The following is a 24,613-nucleotide window of genomic DNA, read 5'->3' as shown; positions in this document are numbered from 1 at the left end:
CTTCCTTCCTTCCTTCCTTCCTTCCTTCCTTCCTTCCTTCCTTCCTTCCTTCCGGGGCAGTTGGGATTAAGTGACATGCCCAAGGTCAAGCTGTAAGTGTTAAGTGTCTGAGGCCGGATTTGAACTCAGGTGCTCCTGACTTCAGGGCTGGTCCTCTATTCACTTCATCACCTTGCTGCCCTGTTTCCCCCTCCCCCTCCCCCCAATGGTTTAACTCTTTTAATGGAACTAGACTCCTTTATTCCACCACTGTTACATAGGTATTGAATACAAATAACCTGTTAAACAACTCAAAGATAAGATGAATAGGTTTCATCATGTAGCTACCAGGGAAAATGTGCTTAGTTATTGGACTTCCTAGTATAGATAAAGAACAGAGCATTCTTGGAGAGAGTAGGAGATATTGACAGGTGAGGAAATTGTTGGAAAGAGAATTAAAATGCTGTCTGCGACTGTATGAGATATTCTTTACACAACATTTCTCTTTTGCTTCCTTTCGTAGGATTTGGACGAGGGAGAGGGAGAGGGGCAGGGCGTTTCTCATCCCAAGGTATGGGGTAAGTATCAGTTTTCCAGTCTGACTCTTATTTCCTTTACCCATCTTACTTACTGGTTCATCTCCGCCACAGGTGCTTTCTATAATTGTGAATGTTCAGCTTATATTTCATTCCTGTGAAAAGATTTGATACAGGAAATAGTACAAATACAACAGTTTCTTTAAGGCAGTTTAAAGATATGTGGTTAAATTTGGTGGGGTTTTTTTTTTTTTGTTGTTTTTTTGGAGGGCAGTTGGGGCTAAGTGACTTGCCCAAAGTTACATGGATAGTAATTGTCTTAAGTGTCTGAGGCTGGATTTGAACTCAGGTCCTCCTGACTCCAGGGTCGATGCTCTATTCACTGCGCCACCTAGCTGCCTCTGTCTGGTTAAATTTAGCAAGTATAATTATGTATGAACAAAATGCAGTGTTAGAAAACTGAATGAATGTGGGTTTTGTTTTGAGAGGGATACTATTAGAAGTAAAAAGGAAATAGGACTTTTCTTGTAGCAAAGCAGTCATACTTGAACATTTTAGAATTTTGATATTGGAATTTTATCTTTACTTTGCAATTCTTTTCAAATCCTAGGACATTTAATCCTGCAGACTACACAGATTCTTCAGCCACTGATGGCTTTGGGACAAAACCAGAAGTTTGGGAAGCCGGCCAGAATGATACAGATGATGGACCAGGTAGGATTCTCCTAAAAGAACTAAGCTGTAAAAAAATGCTCCAGTCTGAGGCATTTTGAGAGTCCTTGAGATGGATTATTTTTACAGTAATGGAAATCAGTGTTCATATATGATCATGAAACTATAGTAACCAGACAGATAATTGGCAGTAGTTTTTGAAATTAGAAATGAAATGCAAAAAATGTAGAACTTAATTTTGTTTATAATCCTGAAAGATGGACTGTTTAAGATGATTCTGATTTTGCTAAATTTTGACCCCAGAAGTTCCTGATAACATGCAGGTGGTCTGTAGCCTATAATGTTTTTTTTTCTACTCGAAACTAAATTACTCTTTATCAAATCCCAGATGATAATCTTACAGTTTTGTCCTTAAACTCTTTGGGAGATCATAAAAACGGAATTGCTGGTTTTTTTCTAGCAGTGTTTATAATTGTGTTGTCATCTTAGGAATACATGGATATAAGGTTGAAAATAGAGATGTTGGTAATTAAATGCTTTTTAAGTAGTAGACGCTTATCAAAAACTCAGATTCACAAAATTCTTTACAATTCAGAATTATCTTTTTCTCAATACCCCTGCTTGGTAGATAGCAAAAATATAATTTTCTAGAATTAAATGATCAAATTAAAGGTTGGGGAGTTTAAGTGCTTAAGTACTTGATACATTCTCTATAACATAAATTTTGTAAGTAGTGTAATGCAAAGATTTCATATCATCTAAAATAAATCCACAGAATCGGCAGAGAGTAGATATAATCTTGTTTAAGACTTGCTAAGCAAAAATTATTTTGGACTAAAAGATAGAAAACAAAAATTTGACATTTAATTTCATTTTCATGTATTGTTCGTATAAAAAGTTTGGGCCACATAAACTTTATCAAGGCCAGAACAAAATTCTAGAATACAAATCTATTAATTCTAACTAGATCACATAACCACTTGATAAAAAAGAATCAGCGTATTAGTGGAATTAATTTAAAATAAACAGAATGATTTATCTTTATGATAATTATTTTAATTTTCTTTGTATTATAATTATTTTACATGTTTTGGGGGATGTTTTTTTCACCCTGAGTAAAGTTACACAATTTTTTTCTGTGTCCTTCATTGAGTTTGTAACAGTGTTGAGCCCAAAGTGTGATTAAGTGCTTGTTTCCTAGGTAAAATCCCTTACAAGTTATTGGATATTAGAAATATATACAGTCTTTGAAGATGAAAGCCAGAATGAATCATAATGATTTACTCTCCTGTTTACTGGAAAATCTGTTACAATACTCCATAAATAAAATTCTTTTTTTTTAATGAATTCTGTAAGTTAGAATTTAAAGACCTTTTTGTTTTTGTGAGTTATGCCCAACAGTATTTATTTCTATGATGGAAAATAACTTTTCTAAATTAAAAAAATGAACAGGAATGTCAGCATTATTTTTTACACATATTTGTAAATCTAAACTGTCTGGCTTAATTGAAAACTGCCAGATTCTGATCTCCTTCTGCATTTTATCTTGTGATAAGTTGTTTTGGTTGAAGTATGTGAAGAAGATTCTCAATATTATTATGAAAATAGTTTTGACCTCGTGGACCCCTTAAAAAGGACCCGAGGACCTCTGGGAGTCTGCCAGCCGCACTTTGAGAATTACCCGTTTCTGAGTCAGAGCTGTTTGGTGTGAGCAGGGAGAAAAGTGAGGAGGCAGTGCTGTCTAAAAAGTCAGGTGTTCTTTTGAATTTGTGGCCTTGGGCGATCTTTTAGGGCTCATTTCCCTTTGTATTTAATTTGTTAGAAATGTTATCCAGCAAGAGATATTAGGATAAATCACAGTATTTTAAAGGTGCATCAGTTTACATAGAGGCATAGATTTTTAGCTAGAAGGCAATGCACAGGTTATGTAATCCAGCTTGCTAATTTTACAGGTGTGGAAACAAAAACCCAAGGTCCTTCGCACAGAGTAGCACATTCTCTGACAGTTGTGTGCACCAGTTCTTTTCAGTATTCTGTGACTGGATTTAAGGGCAGCTAGGCAGTGTTTCATTGCTCCTCACTCATCTCCGCTTTCACCACATCATTACCCATTTTTTCTCCCATGCTTTACAGTCCAGAGGTCTTCCTCTTGGTAAAGAAATTAAAAGCAAAATTAGAATTGAGTAAGTTTGCATTCTTCTTTCATCTAATGTTATCCGTTCTACTCCCAAGCAGGATTCTGTCTTTGTCTTTTCCTGAACATAGCGAAAATAATGCCTTGTTTTCTTTTTCTTTCTTTTTTGCTTTTTGGAAGCCAGTTGGGGTTCAGTGACTTTCCAAAGATCACACGGCTAAATTTTTGTGTTAAGTGTCTGAGGTCAGATGCTAACCCAGGGCCTCCTGACTCCAGGGCCAGTGCTCTATTTACTGCACCACCTAGCTGCCCCTGTTTTCTTTTCAAAAAGCATTTTTTATTGACTATTTGTATTTTCAATCATACCCATTCCCTATTTCATACTTTTTTTTTTGCCTTTTGGAGGGCAGTTGGGGTTAAGTAACTTGCCCAAGGTTACACGGCTAGTTTTATTTGTGTGGGTGTTAAGTGTCTGAGGCCGGAACTGAACTCGGGTCCTCGTGACTCCGGGGTTGGCGCTTCACTCACTGCGCCACCTGGCTGACCCCCAGAAAGCTGAACACAAAAAAGAAGGAAAACCATTCAGCAAAATTAACCAGCATATTGGAAGCTTCTGACATTTCCATGTCCCAAGAAGGGTGAGAGGTGCCTTCTCATATCTGCTCTTAGTGATTGAGCTTGTAAAACGATGTCACAACATTTTGTTTCAGTTTTGATGATTTTCCTTTTTTTTACATTGTTTTTATTGTGTATATACTTTTCCTGGTTCTGCTTACTTCTCTTTGTGTCACTTCATAGAAGTCCCCATGTTTCTTTCCATTGTTCAGACTCATCATTTTTATGTTAATATATGCACCAGAACTGTTTAGGCCCAGTCAATAAACATTTGCCTTGTTTCCAGCTCTAATACAGAAAAATACTGCTACAGATATTTTGATGGATGTTTGACCTTTCATTGTCTTACTGTGGATATATATGCCTAGGAGTGAGATCTCTGAGTCAGAGTATAGATGTTTTTGTTCTTTTCTTAGTATAATTCCAAACTGCTTTTCAGAATGGTTGGGCCAATTCACAGCTCCACCAGCAGTTCATTAGTATGCTGACTGTCTGTAATCCTATTTGTATTTGTTATTCCCATCTTTTATCATCTTTGCCTAAGTACTGGGTATTTGCCTGAAAAGTCAGGTTTTGATTTCCTTTTCTCTTACTAGTTATGTTATTCACAGTTTTAATTAATTAGGCATTTTTAAGGGCCTGTCTACCATATTCCAGACCCTATTCTAAGTTCCATGAATAAAAGGCATAAATGAAACAGGCCCTGCCCTTTAGTAGCTTATGTTCTAACCGGAAGAGAGAACAAGTAAATATATGTATGTACTCAATACTTTTTTTTTTCCTTTTAAAGCAATTGGGGTTAAGTAACTTGCTCAAGGTTACACGGCCTTTATTTTTTGTGTGGGTGCCAAGTATCTGAGGCCGGAACCGATCCCGGGTCTCTCAGCGCTGGGGCCGGTGCTCTTACTCACTGGGCCACCTGGCCTCCCCTACTCAATACTTTTTTAAAAAAATATTTCATTTTCAGGGGTTGCTAGGTGGCACCGTGAATAGAGCACTGGCCCTGGAGTTAGGAGGACCTGAGTTCAAATCCGGCCTCAGACACTTAACACAAATACTAGCCGTGTGACCTTGGGCAAGTCACTTAACCCCAATTGCCCTCCAAAAAGCAAAAAAGAAAAAAATTTTCATTTTCCCCCTAATTACAGTGCTAAAACTATTCTTAACTTTTTTTTAAAAAAAGTTTTGAGCTCCAAATTCTTTCCTTTCCTCCCACCTCCTTGATACAGCAAGCAGTCTGCTATAGATTATACATGGGCCGTCATGTACAAAGTTACTGTATTAGTAATTTTGAACCAAAAAAAAAAAAGAATTTTTAAATGAATACAGAGTAGCTTTGGAAGGGAAGATCAGGAAAGGTTTCATATTTTAAAAATTATATTTGACCTGAGTTTTAAAGAAAATAAGGGATTTAAGAGGCATGTCAATAGTGTTCCAGCCACGGGCCTAGAGAGAGAGATGGAGCCCGTTGTGTGCTGAACTTTAAGCAGGCCATTGTAGCTGGGAGGGGAATTATATGTAAGAAGAGCTTTAAATGACAAGATCTTAAATTGGATCCTAGAGGTCATCAAGAGCCATTGGAATTTAAGTAGGGAAGCATTATGATCAGACCTCTGCTTTCTAAGAATCACCTCTCAACTATGTGAAAGATTGGTAGGTTGGACTAGGGAGAAACACGAAACAGACAAATTACAGGCTTTCCAATAATCCAGGAAAGAGGTGAGGAGAGCCTCGTGCAGCATGGCTTTGTGCTTGTAAAGAAGAAAGCATATACTAGAGATAGAAATGGCAAGATGTATGGCATAAGAGATTCACAGATGACAGTGAGTTTGTGAGGTAGGAGGCAGGTTGTGTTGTAGGGTGAGGGGAGGGGAGATGATGAATTCAGTTTGAGGGCATGTTGAATTTGAGTTACTTAATAGATATCGGGTTTGAAATTGGTGATTTGAGACACGAGTTCAGGAGACGAGGGATAACTGTAGATCTGGGGGTCATCTGCCTAGAGATGATAATTGAACCCATTAGGGCTGGTGAGGCCACCGTGTGAGAGGATGTAAAGAGAAAAAGAAAAGGGCCCAGGACAACCAGAGCACACTAATGTGGTGGGTGTGATATTGTTCATTGCTGTTTCCCTTTTTTCTTTTCAAGCTTTTCCCCTCCTTTGATCACATATTTATTGTGGAAAGGTTTTAGTAATTACCAGTTACCATCTCTGTGAAGGTGATTCTCAGATCTGTTTGTCTAGTCATCCTCTCTTCTGACCTCCAGCTTTGATTTTGCAGCTGCCCATTGGATTTCTCATTGATATCATGAACTCGGTCTCAAACTGAACTCATTATTTTCCCTAACTTCTTTCGAACTTCCATCTTAATATCACAAGTACCACTGACCTCTGTTCACTGTCTTCCACTCCATATGAAGTTTGTGGTCAAGTCCTGTCAGTTTTATATTTGTAACTAGACTTTTGCAATAGTTTGCTGGCTGGTTCCCCTTAACCCTCTCACCTTCCTTATTCCATATCATCCTCCACTCACCTGTCAAATTGATCTTCCTTAAGTACAGATCTGACTGTGTTATCCCCCTGTTCAGTGAACTTATTATCGGTCAGTTCCTTTTTATCTCCAGGACCAATTATTAAATCCTGTCTTTTAAAGCTCTTTGTAACCTGGCCCTTTTCCATACTTCATACCATCCTATACCTCTCTACATACATACAATTCAGTGGCAATGGCTTTCTAGCACAAGGGACTCCATCTCCTTGCTGAGTTTTTCATTGACTGTCCCGCATGCCTTTAACTCTTCAGTCCTCATCTCTGTCTCCTGACTTCCTTCGAGTTTCACTTAAAGTCCTATGTTGTGCAAGAATCCTTTCTTTATCCCCCTTAATTTTAATACCTACCTTCTTGAGGCTATTTCCAATTTATCCTTTATGTACCTTGCTTGTAAATAGTTGTTTTCTAGTTGTCTCTTTCCCCATTAAATTGTGAACTCCTGTAGAGCAGGTATTCTTTGGGTTTCTTTGTATCCTCAGTACTTAGCTCAGTGCCTGGCATATTAACAGATGCCTCATAAAAGCTTCTTGACTTGATAAACAGTATGTACATATAAATACACACATATTCCTTATTAGACAGTTGCTCTCTCCTCAGGATTTTTTTTTCCCCAATTGACCACTTTCCCGAGTTATCCTACCTGAGTTAATTTTGTGCAAATGCATTTTAGTTTCATGTAATTGAAATTACTTCATTTTTGGTTGCCTTTGTCTCTTTAGTTAAGAATTCATACCTCAGGTATTGTTTTTCTTTTTTGTTTGGTGGAGTCAGAGGGAGAGAAGGTGGATTTTAATAAAAAAATTCAGCCCTTCGCTACAGCTGTGAAAAAGATGTCTAATCTGATTCTTGTGCCTAATTTTTTTTATGTTGTATATGACTTTTAATATTCAGGTCTCATTCACTTTTAAATTTATTATGATATGTGGTGTAAGGTTAGTCTGCATCTAATTTCTGCCAGATTTCTTTCTGGTTTTCTTATTAGTTTTTATCAGATAGAAAGTTTTCCAAGTAATACGATTTCTGATTTATTGGACACTGAATTATTCACTGTGTTTCTGATTCTTCCTTGTCTAGTCTGTTCCACAGATCTGCTTTTCAAATTTTTTTTAACCAGCACCTAATAGTTGTGATAATTATTGGTTTTTATAATAGAATTTGAGATTTGGAAGTACTCATTGCTCTCCCTTTAGTTCCTCTTTTTAAAAATTGTTTCCTTTTTAGTAACCCAGATTTTTTTTTTGTTTCTCCTGTTGAATTTTGTATTTCTTTTTTTTTCTAGCTCTATAATGTATTCCCTTTGTAGTTTGATTGGTACAACACTGAAAAAGTAAATTACGTAGTGTTTGTCATGGCCTTTCTAGCACTGAATACGTAGCTTTGAATATACATCTATTTAAGTTAATTTTTTCCAAAATAAATTTTTATTGATTTTTTTTATACTCTATCTTTAAAATAGCTATTCTTTAAAAAGGATTTTTGAAATTAAAGTTAAAAAATAGTAAGCAAAACCATTCAGTACATCAAAATAAGTCAGACAGTACTTAATGGTATTCCACACTCATGGACCTACCATCTATGTAAGGGAATATAGTGGAAGTGTTTTCTCATATGCCTTCTTTAGTTCTGTCTTTGTTCTTTGTGTAACATTTAAATAAAATTCTAAACATTAAGATAGGCTGAGTCACAGAGTTTGGAGCATTATTAGTAAAACATGAATTTGCCCATAGGATCTCAGCTTCCCCAGTAAAAACTAAGATCCTCAGGTGAGGGATAGCTACCTTTTTTAAAGAGAGATTTTAGGGAAATGCAAAATAAAGAACAGGATGTTGTACATCTCTCTCCTTCCGTTCTGTGATTAAGAAATGTTCTTTGTGGGGGGCGGCTAGGTGGCACAGTGAGTAAAGCGCTGGCCCTGGAGTCAGGAGGACCCAAGTTCGGTTCCAGCCTCAGACACTTAACACACACAAAAAAACTAGCCATGTAACCTTGGGCAAGTTACTTAACCCCAATTGCCCGCCAAAATGAAAAAAAAAAAAAGAACCGCTCATTGTTTGAATTCACCTGCAAGGTTAGGGATAGTGGGCCAGATTTCTTTGGATAATAAACCAGACATCTGATTTGTTCCACTAACAGACTTTTCAAATCTCAAATTGTTGTGATTATTATGGCTTTGTAGTAATAGCTTAAAATCTATTACTACTAAGACACCTTCCTTTCCTCTTTTTTTCTTTATTTTCCTTGAGATTTTTGACCTTTTGTTCTTCCATATGATTAAAAAATTTTTTTTTCTAGCTGTTGAATGTAATGCAGTGGTAGTTTGATTTATATGCTATTGAAAGAGTAAATTTAATTGTCATGACACCATCCATTTTATATCTTGCTACATGTTAGTATTTTCAAATTGGTTTTAAATCAGCCCCTTATTGTTCTTATCCTGTCTTCTCCAGAAAGTGTGCTTATTCCCTCAAATTTTTTTCTTATCTTATTGATGGAATCATTATTTATAATACTATCAAATATTAATAATAATGGATATCTTTGCTTTACCCTTTATTGGAAAGGGCTCTAGTTTGTCTCCATTATGTATAGTGTTTTTGATCTTAGAGATTACCATTGTTTACTATGTATTAAAGATGCTATGCTTTTTAGTGTTTTAGTAGAAATGAGTATTGTATTTTTTTAATGCCTTGACTATATTGATACAGTCGTGTGATTTTTATTGTTTTTGCTATCACTGTTTATTTTGCTTAAAATTTTTCCTAATATATACGTCTTTCATTCTTTAAAAGAATTCTCTCTGATCATGTTCTGGTCTTGATGTACTACATGTACACATGCTGCATTTAATTTTTTTACTAATAATTTATTTAAAATGTTTATGTCAGTGTATTTTTGGAATACTGGTCCTCTAGTTGTTTTTCCCTGGTTTAGGTGTCAAGACCATATTTCTATTATAGAAGGAATTCGGTAAGAACTTATCTTTCCTATTTTTGTAAAGTTTAGTATTTGAATTTAAAAAAATTTTTTCTTGGAATTCACCCTCAAGTGTCTGGTCCTTTAAAAAAAAATTCTGTTACATGATTGGGCAAAGTAGTTTTTTCTTTTTTCATTTTTATTTCTTATACTGGAAGATTGTTTTCTGGTCTCCTTTTAGTCAGACTGGTTAATGGTTTATCTTATTGCCCCCCTCCCCCTTAAGTTTTCATTAATTTCTTTGATTTTTCAGGATTTTTTTGTTTTCGTGTTTGGTTGGGCTTTGTTTTTAGTTTGGTTTTCTAGCTTTTTTTCTGAGGTTGTGTGACCAGTTTCTTCTTTCTTTCTCTTTTTGGTTAATAAAATTGTTAAAGATTTTAAGTTTTTCCCTCAGAACTGCTTTGTATCTTAACAGTTTTAATCTCTTGTCAGGTTTTTCAGTGAAAGTTGCTGTTGCTTTTGTTTTATTCACTGACCACTAATTTTTTAATATTAAGTTATCTACACTTTAATTTTTATTCCTTTCTGTAAGGGACATTTATTGAATATAATTTTTATTGTACTGTGGTCAACAAGGATGTTTAACATTTGGCGGGTTTTTAATGCCCTGTATGTGGTCAGCTTTTGTACCGTGTGTGACTGAGAAATAGGCATATTCCTTTCTTTTTACATTAAGTAATCATTAGAGACTAAGGCTTCTAAATTGTCTTCAACAAGCTATTCTCAGTTGTATTTTAGTTTGATTTATCTTGGCTAAGAGGAGTTCATTGAGAAACCCCAATTAGTGATTTTTCCTTTAAATGATATGCTTTTAGGTACATAAATGTATCAGTTCATTATGGTACCTTTAATTATAATTTTCATTAAGTCTCCTTTTATCGTTGTCTTTTCTGAAATCATGGTTACTACTCCTGCTTTTTTCTATTTCCCCTATTTTTCTTAGCTTTTTCTAATTATGTCTAAAGATAGTTTTCAGCATTCATTTTTGCAATATTTTCAGTTCCAAATATTTCTCTCTTCCTCCACCCTCCCCAAGAAGGCAAGCAATCTAATATAAGTTATACATATACAATCATATTAAACATATTTCTATATTAGTCATGTTGTAAAAGAAGAATCGGAACCAAGGGGGAAAACCACGGGAAAGAATAAAACACAAAAGAAAAAATGAAAGTAGTGTGCCTCAATCTGTATTCAGACATCATGGTTGTTCTCTGGATGTTTGTCTGGGATCATTGTGTTGTTAAAAAGAGCTGAGTCTGTCATGGGTAATCAGCCATCACACAGTGTTCTCCTGGTGCATACAGTCTTCTCACTTCAGTCCCCTTCAGTTTGTGTAAGTCTCTGCACATTTCTCTGAAATCTGCCTACTCATCATTTCTTATAGCACAGTGGTATTCCATTATATTCATGTATCACAATCACAACTTGTTCAGCCATTCCCCAATTGATGGGCATGCCTTTAATTTCCAGTTCTTTGCCAGCACAAAAAGAGCTGCTATATTTTTGTACATGTAGATGGATCCTTTTGCATTTTTTATGGTGTCTTTCAGATTTAGACCAAGCAGATCACAGTTTTATAGCCCTCTGGGCATAGTTTGTAATTGTTCTCTCCACTGGTTGGATCAGTTCACAGCTCTACCAATAATTCATTAGTGTTCCAATTTAAAAATATTTTTCCACAGTTTTTAACATTAATTTTTTTTAAATTATGAGTTCCAAATTTTCTCCTTCCCTGCCTTCACATTAAGAAAGCAAGCAATTTGATATAGGTTTTTCCATATTATTCATGTTTTAAAAGGAAATAGGACACACTTTCCTCCTCTAAGAATGTAGAATGTAAAAACGAGCACACTTCTTTATTCAGATTCCATTAGTTCTTTCTCTATGGAGGTGGAGAGTATTTTTCATCCTAAGTGCTTCAGAATAATCTGAATTATTTAGAATTTTTGTATTGCTTTTTTTCCTGTAGCATCCCTCTATTTAAAAATTTTATTTATGTTTAATTTTCAGCATTCACTTCCATAAGTTTTAAATGTTTTCCTTCTCCCTCCAGCCTCCCTCCCCAAGAGGGCATGGAATCTGATATAGGCTCTACATATACATTCCTCTTAAACACATTTTCACATTAGTTTTATTGCATAGAAGAATTTTAATGCATGGGAGAAACCATGAGAAAGAAAGACAAAACAGAAAATAGTCTGCTTTGTTCTGCATTCTGACTCCATAGTTCTTTCTCATGATGTGGATGGCATTTTCCATCATGAGTCCTTTGGAATTGTTTTAGGTTCTTGCACTGCTGGGACTAAGTCAAGTCAGTTATTGCACACAGTGGCAGTTACTGTGAACAGTGTTCTGGTTCTGCTCCCCTCACTCAGCATCAGTTCATAGAAGTCTTTCCAGGTTTTTCATCATTTCTTATGGCACAACAGTATTGCATTACATTCCTGTACCATAACTTGTTAGCCATTTCCCAGTTAATGGGCATCCCCTCAATTTCCTGTTCTTTGCCACCACAAAAAGAGCTATTATAATTATTTTTGTATTTGTGGCTCCTTTTCCTGTTTTTATGTTCTCTTTGGGATAAAGCGCTAGAAGTGGTATTGCTGGGTCAAAGGGTGTGTACAGTTTTATAGCCCTTTGGGCATAGTTCCAAATTTTTCTCCAGAATAGTTAGATCAGTTCACAACTCCACCAAAAGTGCATTAGTGTTCCAATTTTCCCACATCTTTTCCAGCATTTATCATTTTCATGTTTTGTCATGTTAGCCACACTTATAGGTGTGATTGTGGTACCTCAGGGTTGTTTTGATTTGCATCTCTCTAATCCATAGTGATTGAGAGCATCTTTTCATGATTATAGATAACTTTAATTTCTTCCTCTGAAAACTGCCTGTTCATATCCTTTGACCATTTATCAATTGGGGAATGGTTTGTATTAGGAATTTGACTCATTTCTCTCTGTTTTAGAGGTGAGGCCTTTATCAGAGACACTGGTTGTAAAAATTCTTTCCCAGTTTTCTGTTTCCCTCCTAAACTTGATTGCATTGGCTTTGTATAAAAACTTTTCAATTTAATGTAATCAAAATTATCCAGTTTGCGTCTCATGTTCTCTATCTCTTGTTTGCTCATAAATTTCTGTTTTCCATAAATCTGACAGGTAAGCTATACCTTGCTCTCCTAATTTTCATGTAGTATCAGCCTCTGTATCTAAATCATGTAAACATTTGGATTTATTTTGGTATATGTTATAAGATGTTGGTCAGTGCCTAGTGTCTGCCATACTACTTTCCAGTTTTTGTCAGATAGTGAGTTCCTATCCCAGAAGTTGGGGTCTTTATGTTTATCAAACAGTAGATTACTAGAGTGGTTAACTGTTGTTTTGTGTGCCTAAAATATTCCACTGATCTACCCCTCTCTTTCTTAGCCATTACAAGTAGTTTTGATGATTGCTGCTTTATAAATACAATTTAAGATCTGGTATGGCTGGGCCACCTTGCCTAGCATTTCTTTTCATTAAATTCCCTTGATATTCTAGACCTTTTGTTCTTCCAGATGAATTTTGTTACTATTTTTTGTCTGTACATAAAATAAATTTTTGGTAGTTTGGTTAGCGTGGCACTGAATAAATAAGTTACTTTAGGTAGAACTGTCATTTTTATTATATTAGCTCAGTCTACTCTTGAGCAATTGATGTTTTTCCAGTTATTTAGATCTTACTTTATTTGTGTGAAAAGTCTTTGGTAATTGTGTTCATATAGTTCCTGGATCTGTTTTGACAGGTAGACTCCCAAATATTTTATAATGTCTACAGTAACTTTAAATGGAATTTCCCTATCTCTTGCTGTTGGGCTTAGTTAGTCATATATAGAAATTCCAAGGATTTATGTGGGTTTATTTTATATTCTGCAAGTTTGCTAAAAAATTATTTTATATCAGGTAATTTTTTACTTGATTCTCTAGGAATCTCTAAATATGTCTTCATTTCATCTGCAAAGAGTGATAGCTTAGTTTCTTCTTCACCTAATCCAATTCTTTCAGTTTTTTCTTCTTATTGCTAAAGCTAATGTTTATAGTACCATATTGAATAACAGTGGTGATAATGGACATCCTTGTTTCAAAACTCCTGATCTTCTTGGAAGTGCTTCTAGCTTATCCCCATTACATTGTAATGCTTGCTGCTGTTTTTAGACAGATACTGCTTAACATTTTAAGGAAGGTTCCATTTGTTCCTTTGCTCTCTGGTGTTTTTAATAGGAATGGGTATTATATTTTATCAAATGCTTTTTCTGCATCTGTTGAGCTAATCATATGGTTTCTGTTAGTTTTGTTGTCTATCCATTATGCGGATAGTTTTCCTAATATTGAACCAGTCCTGCATTCCTGGTATAAATCCTACCTGATCATAGTGTGTTATTCTCATGATTATTTACTGTAATAATTTTGTTAGTGTTATTTAAATTTTTGTATCTATATTCATCAGGGAAATTGACCAGTAATTTCTTTCTCCATTTTGACTCTTCCCAGTTTAGGTATCAGTACCATATTGATGTCATAAAAAGAATTTAGTAGAACTCTTATTTTCCAAAATGATCTATGTTAGATTGAAAATTAATTGGTTTTTAAATGTTTGATAGAATTTGTTTATTAATCCATCTGGCCCTGAAGATGTTTTCCTAGGGAGTTCATTGATAATTTGTTTATTTTTCTTTTTCTGTGTTGGGGTTATTTAAGTATTTTACTTCTGCTTCTGTTAATCTGGGCAACTTATCTTTTTGTAAATATCCATTTCACTAAGATTGTCAAATTTTTTGGCATACAATTGGGCAAATTATTTCCTAATTATTGTTTTAATTTCCTTTTCATTGGTGGTGAATTTAGCCTTTTCATTTTTGATACTGGCACTGTGAATTTTTTAAATTCAGATTAATCAAAGATTTATATATTTTGAGTTTGCCTTTTAACATAATCAGCTTGTAGTTTTATTTATTAGTTCAATAGTTTTCTTAATTTCTGTTAATCTCACTTTTGTGGTTTTCAGTATTTCTAATTTGGTACTTAATTGGGGATTTTTCATTTGTTCTTATTTTAGCTGTTGTAGTTGCATTCCCAATTCATTGATCTCCTCTTTCTCTATTTCATTCATGTAACTGTTCAGAGATGTAAAACTTCCCCTCAGAATGTTTTGCTGCATCCAGTAAGTTTTTTATGTAGTCTCAGTATTGTCATTCTCTTGAATGAAGTTATTGCTTGTTTCTTTGATTTGTTGGTTGACCCACTCATTCTCTAGGGTTTGATTATTTAGTTTCCATTTGATTTTTAGTCTTATCTTTCCATGGTCCTTTATTATATATAGTTTTTATTGCGTCATGATCTGAAAAAGATGCATTTGATTTTTCTGCATTGGATTGTAAGGTTTTTATGCCCTAGCATTTGGCCAGGTTTTTTTTGTAGGTCCCATGTACTGCTGAGAAAAATGTATATTCCCTTCTCTTTTCATGCAGTTTTCTCTAGAGGTCTACCATGTCTAACTTTTCTAAATTCTGCTCACCTCCTTAACTTCTTTCTTGTTTAATTTGAGGCTAGATTTATCTAGTTCAGAGAAGAGGAAATTGAGGTCCCTCAACTACTACTAGTGTAGTTTTGCTATTTCTTTTTGTAGCTCCCTTAACTTCTCTAAGAATTTGGATGCTGTACCACTTGGTGCATATATGTTTAGTAATTATATTACTTCATTGTCTGTGGTGCCTTTTAGCAGGATATAGTTTCCTTCTTTGTCTCTTTTATTTAGAACTGGTTTTGCTTTTGCTTTGTCTCAGATTAGGATTCCTTCCCCTACTTTTTTAATTCAGCTGAAGCATATCATATTCTGCTCCAACCTTTTACCTTTACCCTATGTGTATCTCCTTGTTTCAGATGTGTTTCTTCTAAACAACGTTGTATGGTGATGGTTTTTTAGTTTTAGTTTTTAACATTCACTTCCACAAGATCTTCAGTTTTGAATTTTCTCCTCACACCTTCCCGAAGTGTGTAATCTTTTATAGGCTCTACTTATACATTCATGTTAAACATATTTTCACATTAGTCATGATATAAGAAAGAGTTAGAACTAATGGGAGGAACCAGGAGAAAGAAAGGGAGAGCAAATAGTATGCTTCTATCTGCATTCAGATTCCAAAGTTCTTTCTCTGGATGTGGACAGCATTTTCCATCATGTACCTTTTGAAGTTGTCTTAGGTCCTTGCATTGCTGAGAAGGGCTAACCTAAGTCTGTCATATCCTTTGACCATTTTTCAGTTGGGAAATGACTTACATTCTTATAAATTCAGCTCAGTTCTCTCTATGTTTTAGAGGTGAGGCCTTTATCAGAGACAGTGGTTGTAAAAAATTTTTTCCCAGTTTTCTGCTTCTAATCTTGGTTGCATTGGCCTTTGAGCAAAAATTTTTAATTTGATGTAATCAAAATCATCCATTTTGTATTTTATAATGTTCTCTATCTCTTGTTTGGTCATAAACTCTTCCCTTATCCATAGATCTGACAGGTAAACTATTCCTTGCTCTCCTATATTGCTTATAGTTCCCATTTTTACTTTATTTTTGTATATGGTGTAAGATGTTAGTTTGTCCTCAGTTTCTGCCATTACTATTTTCCAGTTTTCTCAGCAGTTTTTGTTAAATAGTGAGTTCTTATGCCAGAAGCTGTAATCTCTGGGTTTAGATTTCTGTCATCATTGACTGTTAAGTCTTGTGTACTCAACCTATTCAACTGATCCAACCCTCTATTTCTTCACCAGCACCAAATAGTTTTGATAATTGTGGCTTTAAAATACAATTTAAGATCTGGTACAGCCATGCCATCTTTTCTTACATTTCTTTTCATTAATGCCCTTGATATTCTGGATCTTTGCTTTTTCCAGATGAATTTTCTTAATTTTTCTAGCTCTATAAAATAAATTTTTGGTAGTTTGATTGTATGGCACTGAATAAATAATTCAATTTAGATTGAGAATAGCTAAGTCATTCACAGTTGATCATCACATAATACTGCATTTACTATGTATACTGTTTTGCTAACTTAACTTTGCATCAGTTTATGTACATCCTTCCAAGTTTTTCCCACCCCCACTGGGAAGATAAAACAAGCGTTGGGCTCGTCATTTCTTTCCCCTTCCAAGACAGCATACAGTCATATTAAACATTTCCACATTAGTCCTGTTGTGAAAGAAGAATCAGATAAAAGGGGAGAACCACAAGAAAGAGAAAACAAAATAAAAAAGAGAAAGAAAATAGTCTGCTTCGATCTGCATTCAGACTCCACAGTTCTTTCTGTGGATATGGGCAGCATCTGCTTGTCATCTACCACAACTTACTCATCCATCCCACATTTGATGGGCTTCCTCTCAATTTCTGATTCTTTGCAACTGCAGAAAAGAGTCACTATAAATATTTTTGTATAAACAAGTTCTTTTTTCCCCCCTCTTTGGGATATAGACCCTTATTGTAGTAGCATTTCTGGGTCAAAAAATTATTCACAGTTTATAGTTACAAATTGTTCTCCAAAATGGTTGTGCTATTTCACAGCTCCCCAAGTAGTGCATTTGTGACCCACTTTTCTCATATCCCATCCAAGTTTGTCATTTTCTTTTTCTGTCATATTAGTCAATAGAATGATAGGTCTTGCAGATCACTCCATGGTACAGTGGGAGAAAACAATTCAGAATCTAAGTTCTGGCATTCCATTTTTAAGCCCAATGTTTACTAATTCTGCAGCATTGCTTCTCTGTTGTATGATTTTACATCTCTTGGACTAAATTTCATGAAAATAGTGTTCCTTGTAGTACCTGCCTCTCAAGTGCCTTGTAGTACCACTAACAGGCCTCTTAGTCTGCTCATATATTTTGTCATACTAGTGTAGTGGGTAGTTTTTATAGGTGAAGCAAGCAGCAAAAAAAAAAAATCCGATGAACCGATTTTTTGTCTCTTGTTGAATAAACATAAATTCTATTGTTACTAGATTTAAATTTTTTTGTTTTATTTATTTTTAGTTTTCAACATTTATTTCCACAAGATTTTGAGTTACAATTTTTTCTCTCCTTGTCTTTCCCCTACCCCCACCCCAAAATAGCGAGCCTACTGAATTCCCCTTCCCCCAGTTTGTTCTCTCTTATATCCTCCCCTTTCATCCCCCTAACTTTCTAGTAGGGAAAGATGAGTTTCTATAAACCAGTAGCTGTATATCTTATTTCTCATTTGCATGTAAAAGACCAATTTTTAAACATTTGTTTTTAAAACTTTGAGTTCCAAATTTTTTTTCCTTCTTCCCTCCTCACCCACCCCCACTGGGAAGATAAGCAGTTCAATATAGATTGTACATATGTGGTTACCTAGGTTATTAGATTTAAATTGGGTTCTTTCACTATACCCAGAGAATTTGAAGTTGCCTAAAGACTTTTCTTGTGGCTACTTGTCAATTTCAGACCTAGGACAGTCATTCTGTTCTCTGTCAACCAAGTGACAATTTTTTATCTATGAAGATAGTCACTTGTGGAGGAACAGATTAATAGATGGATCATATAGTCTAAATTTTATTTTTATATTTAGGAGCTTGACTCCCTTTAGTTCCTTTCCCTGCAGATGTAGAGTTCTCTCTGGTATAAAGAAAAAGAACAAAATTAGGTGATACTAAATGTGGGACTCAGTGAATTATTCATTGCCTCTATATCTTCCCATCTCTCTATAAAGAGGAGAAGAAAGATATTTTCTCATCTCTCCTGGGACTGATTATATGTTTCGTGCTCTTAATTTGAATTCAGATGCCTTGTGGCATTGCTCTCATTTATATTAAGTGTATTTGTTGCATTGTTTCAGTTTGCTCCTTGTTCTGTTTTCTATGCATCAGTTTTTAAAGATAAATTTCTTGATCTTTTATCATTTGTTTTTCACGTTACCTATATTGCCATCTTATTCATCTTCTTGTTCTCTCCTAGAGAGTTATGATTAAATTCCCAGAGTTATCATAAAAAAAAAAAAAGAAGAAAAAGATTCAGCAAAAGTAACATCAAAAAAAAGTCTTGGTAACGTGTCATTTTCCACTCCCATGACCCCTTACCTTTGCAGAGTCTGGGGAGAGGTGTCTTTTCCGTCTTTTTTGGGGGGTAAAGCTTTGATATTTTGTAGCCTTTCCATTTCTGTTGTTTTTTTATTATGTTATTCCCATTTACATTGTTGTAGTATATATATATATATAGTTTTTCCGATTCTGCTTACTTTAGTTATTCCAGAAATTCTCCAAGTATGTTCTGAGGACCTCCCCAGACATTTTTAAGGTAGATGTCTGTAAGGTCAAAACTGTTACAATTGCTAATGTTAAATTTTTTAAAGTGTCAGTGGGTCCTGAGACCAAAAATTTTGAGAATAGTGACTTAAATATAAAACAAAAAAAATACTATGCTTCTATATAATTCATCATATTAATTTTTTATTCCATCACAGTAGTATTATTCCATTATATTCATATACAGTTCGCTTGGCCATTCCGTAACAGATCGGTATGTCCTTTGTTTCTGTTTCATAGCTAGCACATATATATGCTATACATGTTTTTGATTGATGTGGGGCTTTCTTATAGTCATTGACATTCTTGCATTGTTTGCATCGCCATGAAATCTTTGGATCAGCAGGATTGGTCATTTAAGCATTCTTTTGCATAGTTCAAAATTCCTTTCCATAGTGGCTGTACCATTTAATACCTCCAACAGTGCGTTTGTGTGCCCATTTTCTAGTAATTCCTCTAACTTTGACTTGTTCCTTACTTTGTCATCTCTGAGGGCCTTGTTTCTTGCAAAACCTTTAGTGTTGTTTTATTTGTACTTCTCATTGCTGATTTGTAGCATCATTTTATATGGCTTTTATTAGTTTACAAAATGACCGCCTAGATATCCATTGCACATCACTTATTTCTGTTGTGTGTGTGTGTGTGTGTGTGTGTGTTTACGTATGTGTATACACACTTAAGATAGCAAATGCTTCTCAGAGACGTTGGTTATAAAGATTTTTTTTCCATAGTTGACCTCTTCCCTTTTTATCCCAGTTACAAAAGCTTATTCATGTAATCACTATTATTATCTAGTTTGTCTTTTGTAAATCACTTTTATCCCTTGGTTAGTTAAGAATTCACCTCTTAACAATATCAGTCTAGTTTTCTAATTTTTAAAAAATTATGAATCTCGGGGGTGTCTAGATGATGCAGTGAATAGAGCACTGGCTCTGGAGTCTGGAGGACCCGAGTTCAAATCCGGCTTCAGACTCTTAACACTTACTAGCCGTCTGACCTTGGGCAAGTCACTTAACCCCAATTGCCCTGCCTTTTCCCCTCCAGAAAGCCCCCCCCCCAAAAAAAAATTCTATGTTCTTTACTCTTCTGTTCAGATTCAAGTCAGTTTTGAAGTTATTGCGGCATAATGACATGTATTTTAATGGATCTTCCCCCAGGTCACATGCACCAACTGGGGTCTGTCCTTCGCCGTTCTGTTTTCTCCTAATATTCTGCCTCATTTCTTCATTTCCTCCACTTGCTTAAATTTGTCTTATGTAGATAATTCTTAGAGCTGTTTTTCCAACTCTAACTGCTCTCTTGTGTCTGCAGCTGCCTATAGGATGTCACTGAATTCCTCCTAAATATCTAAAAATCAAGATGTCTGAAGCAGAGCTCATCACTTTTCCTCTCCAGTCTCCCTGTCTTCCCTTTTCCTGTTCTGAGCACTCTCTTATCCTCACTCGCATGCACTCCATGTCCAATTTTTTGTCAAGTCTTTTTGGTACCGTGTTGACAGCATCACTAGTACGTGTCCCCCTTTTTTTTTTTCTGACATTACTAATAACCTCATGCAAGTCCTTTAACAAAGAACTGACCATGTTACCCTCCTGCTCAGCAAACCCTTTGGCTCCACATTACCCCATACATCAAATAAAAAATCCCATTTATCTTTTAAAGTTCTGTATAACTTGGCACTTTTCTATTTTCCAATTTTCTTAGACTTTATATTCCCTTCTGTGCTCTGTGAGCCAGTGTCACTGGCCTCTCTGCTGTGATTGGCTGCCTTCCATGCCTGGAAGGTTCTCATTCCTTACCTTCACCTCCTGGTTTCTTTCAAGACTTAGTTCAAATCCTCCCTTCTACAAGAGACCTTTCCCATTCCTTGCCATTTTAATGCCTTTCCTCCGAGATGGGGTCATTTGCTTGTCTCCCTCTTTTGAGTGTGCGCTCCTTGAGGTCAGGGATCGGGTTGGTTTTATTTGTTTGTTTGTTTTTTGTTTTCTTTGTATCCCTAGTGTTTAGCTCATGGCATAAAATAAGTGCTTCATAACACGCCTTGAACTGGCCGTGCTTGTAGGTCTCTGAAACTCACATTGTCCAAACTTAACTTAGTCTGTTTTTCCTCAGCTCTACCCCCTTCCCGACTATCCTTCTGGTCACTCAGACTTGCACTCACTTCTCGTGGTCTTTCACCTCCCATATCTATCTGATGTGTTGCCAGGACCTGTCCATTTTACATCACGTTGTGCTTAGACTGTTGTAGTAGTCAGTGGTTGGTCTTCTTGCTGCAAGTCTCCCCATCTGAGTCCATCTTCCCCTCAGCTATCAAGTCATCTTGCTGCGTAGCAGGTCTGACCATCTCCCCTTCAGTGGTCCCCATCATGTAGAGGATGAATTATAAAGCCCTCTGGCATTCATAGCTCTTAGTATGCTTTCCTGTCCCCCACCTTTTCTGTCTTCTTATACCTTCCTCTGCCCTTATGTCCCGTATGTTCCTTGAGCTCTCTCTCTTGCCTCTCAGCATTTTCCTGGCTCTCCCCTGGGCCAGCATTCCTGCCTGGGATTCTCACCCTCCCCATCGCTGCCTCACTTTCTACAGGAAACGTCTCCCACGTGCTCTTAATTCTAGTGCCTTCCTTCTGTTTATTGTTTCTAATTTTTCCCATACATAGTTTGTACAGATGCAGTTATTTGCTTGTTTTCTTTAACACTAGCTTGTGAGTTCCTGGTGGTCAGTGACTATCTTTTGTCTTTATTTATAAACCAGCACAGTGCTTACACTTACTAGGTGCTTAGGAAATGCTTGTTGACCACCTCATTTCTGTCTGACTTCTTTCTGGTTTCTCCCAGTAATTCTGGTTACAGGGTTTATTACACTACGTTAATGAGTTTACTGGTTTAAAAAAATATCTTGCCTCAGATACTTAACACAGAAACTAGCCATGTGACCTTGGGCAAGTCATTTAACCCCAGTTGCCCTCCAAAAAGCAAAAAAAAAAATCTTGTCCAATCTGTTCTGTTGAGCTACTATTTCAGTTTTTTAAAACCTTTCAAGGTTCCACCAAATTTCTCGTTTGGGTTTTTTTGTTTTTTTTGGGCATGATAATATTCTGGTACATTCATGTAACATAATGTCCATCAGTTGTTCTAAGTCTTTGCATTCCCAAAACAGTGTTGCTATTAATATTTTCCTATAAATTGGTCCTTTCTGTCTTTAACCCATCAATCCCAGTATTTGACATGTATGAATAATAACAGTTGGTAACTTTCTTGGTTAAAGCACATTTTCCCCCAGAATGGTCAGCCCATTTTTCAACCCTGCCAGCAGTGCACTTGTACACACAATCCCTCTCCTTTTCTCCCTGCACAGTAACTCTTAAACTGAATTGATAATGACCTAAAACATCCCTTTGCTTCATATGGGATGGAGGTTAGAGAAGAACCATGAGACATCTGAAGTGAAGAATAGTCTGAACTTTCCAATTTTTTTGTCTCATCACAGCAGCGGCATGGAAGAACTCCATGGAGGAGTGGACAACGGAAGACTGGAATGAAGACGTGAGTGTTAAGTGCCTCTTCTGTGTTTGTGAGCCCCTTTGCTAGGTGTTGGAGATGAACGTATAAAAGGGAGAGTTCCTTTTCCCTCAAGGAGCTTTGATTCTATCTGTTGGGGTGAGAACTGTGTTACATTCAGATGTACAAATGCATGCAAAACATACAAGGTCCTTTAGTAGAGGGAGACGCTGAGCGGGGGGGGCCAGGCTGTGTGTTTGAATTGGATTTTCAACAGAATTTAAGGATTCCAAGTGGTAGAGGTGAGCTCAGAGAATTTCTGCTTTTAAACTACTCAGTTTGGCCTTCACACCCTGTTCATCCTGTCTACAGTGTGTGTTTTATTATCCACCCTCCCAAAGCATTTGCCATAGCCAAATCTGTGTCCTTTTACTTTGCCTTCAACATGTTTCTTGTACTCATTTCTCTAATACCTTTGTCGTTGCTTTTCTCTGCCCTAGAAAACCCCTCATGTATCTTCTCCTTTCAAATCCCATCCATCCTCCAAAGCTAAGAAGGACACAGTGTTACTGCAGAAAGTCTGCGTGTATGATACATGACCTGTGTGATCCTGGACGAGCCGTTGCCCTTCTGGGTCTCGTTTTCTTTCTCTAAAATAAAGCAGTTAGATTAGATCAGCAGATCTCTTCACGGCCTTCTTACTCATGTTCTCTGTGCCTTCTCAGACCATTCCAGCCCACACTGAGAAGTTCCTCCCTTATTTCATGCTGCCTTTTCTGCCTGTACTTCTCATTTGATAATTAATAATCATGTATGACTGCTTCCTTGTGGCATTTTTACGTCTCATCTCTCATCACGTAGAAGTCATGGTTCTCTTTCTGCCTACCTCTTCTCCCATAGCAACTCATACTGTTCCTTGTACATTCGTAGACATGCCGTAAGTGTGCTCTATTTGATTATGAAGAGGACATCCATAAGTGGATAGTGTACGCCCATAAATGGATTGTAAGCTGTGTTATATTTGGGTTAGGTGAAAGGACTACAGTTGTTTAGCTTGGATAAAGGAAGTCTGAGAAGAGGATATGATCAGCATCTTAAGGATTTGAAGAGCTATCATCCGGAAGAGGACGTAGACTTTATATGTTGGACCCCATGCAAATGAACTAGAAGCAGTGGGCATAAGGTACAAAGAGACAGATTTCTGCTTGGATGCTAGATAATTTTCCTTAAAATTAAAGTTTAAAAAAAATATCAAATAGGCTGCTTCTCGGTTGAGTTCAGTTCAGTAAGCATTTATTTAACCCCTGTTATGTGCCGAGTTCTGTGCTGGGGCCTGAGGATGCCAAGAAGAAAAAAATGGTCACCTGCCCTCAAAGGACTTAGTTGGTGCAGCAGAAATATTATGTACATAGATAAGTAAATACTAAATGTTTTCAAAATAATTGGAAGGGTTTTTGGTGATTGGCAGGTGAAGACTAATACTTAGGGAAATATGAGAAGACCTTGGTAGAGTGGCTTCCATTTCACTTGAAATCTTTAGTCAGTGGCTGGATGACCACTACTTAAAAGATCATTTAGAAGGAATTACTGGCGAGATATGGGTTGTATCAAGTGATATGTCCCTTCCAACTGTCAGAATCTCATAATAAAGTTATATAGAATTAATGGTATCCAAAAAAAGCAGAATTCGATTTATTGTCTTTGGAATTAGGAGCCAGACACATTTTTCTCTTTACAAAGGTATAAAGAAAAACAAAAGGTATTTTTATTGGATCATAGATTTAGAGCAAATAGGGTCCTTTGAGGCACAATGGTCTGAAAATGACTTGGAATCAAGAATCATGCACATGTGTTTCTACTGACAGGCTAATTCAGGATGTCATCTTTTTTGAAATAAAATTAGATTATACTGGTTTCTTTGGGTTTACTTCATTCTCTGTGAGTTGAGTGCTAGATTTTGAGCCATACACACATTTCATTGCTTTCTTGGGTTGTTTTTAATTCTTTGGTGTTTAAGAATGGTTATTACTCCAAGGAAACATGCAAATTGGAATTCAAAAGCAAGTCAAAAAATTGTTCCAACACAGTAAAATGAGATTGGTCTCATTGAAACTCAAAAGCAAGTGTGGTTGAATCTGAAAAGCAATGCCAGAAACTTCAAAACTATTGTTTTGAAGCATTGCAATTGTCAGAATAAGACTTACGGTAGAGGGGGGGGGCGGGGCGGGGGGGAGGGGTATTGGATTCGGCCGGCAGTCACTCTCATTAAATTGAAAACCACCAGTGGTATAATGTAATAAAAAAACAAAGACAATAATTTTTTT

General features: G+C 36.1%; 1 protein-coding gene across 16 annotated transcripts in view; it reads left to right on the top strand.

The window, feature by feature from the left end:
• UBAP2 (ubiquitin associated protein 2) overlaps window positions 1-24,613 on the top strand; it is a 193,308-nt gene that overhangs the window by 126,332 nt on the left and 42,363 nt on the right. For all 16 annotated transcript variants that reach the window (XM_069087965.1, XM_069087964.1, XM_069087963.1 and 13 more), the window contains 3 exons: window positions 503-557; window positions 1,126-1,229; window positions 22,279-22,334. In XM_069087965.1, the coding sequence (XP_068944066.1) occupies window positions 503-557; window positions 1,126-1,229; window positions 22,279-22,334 (215 nt within the window). The remainder of the gene's footprint in view (window positions 1-502; window positions 558-1,125; window positions 1,230-22,278; window positions 22,335-24,613) is intronic.

Source organism: Petaurus breviceps, unplaced genomic scaffold (assembly GCF_028583685.1).
Source record: "Petaurus breviceps papuanus isolate PSGF00001 unplaced genomic scaffold, PetGlider_PUasm1.0 183, whole genome shotgun sequence".
Classification (NCBI taxonomy): Eukaryota; Metazoa; Chordata; class Mammalia; order Diprotodontia; family Petauridae; genus Petaurus; species Petaurus breviceps.
This window is presented reverse-complemented; position numbering and strand designations above follow the sequence as displayed.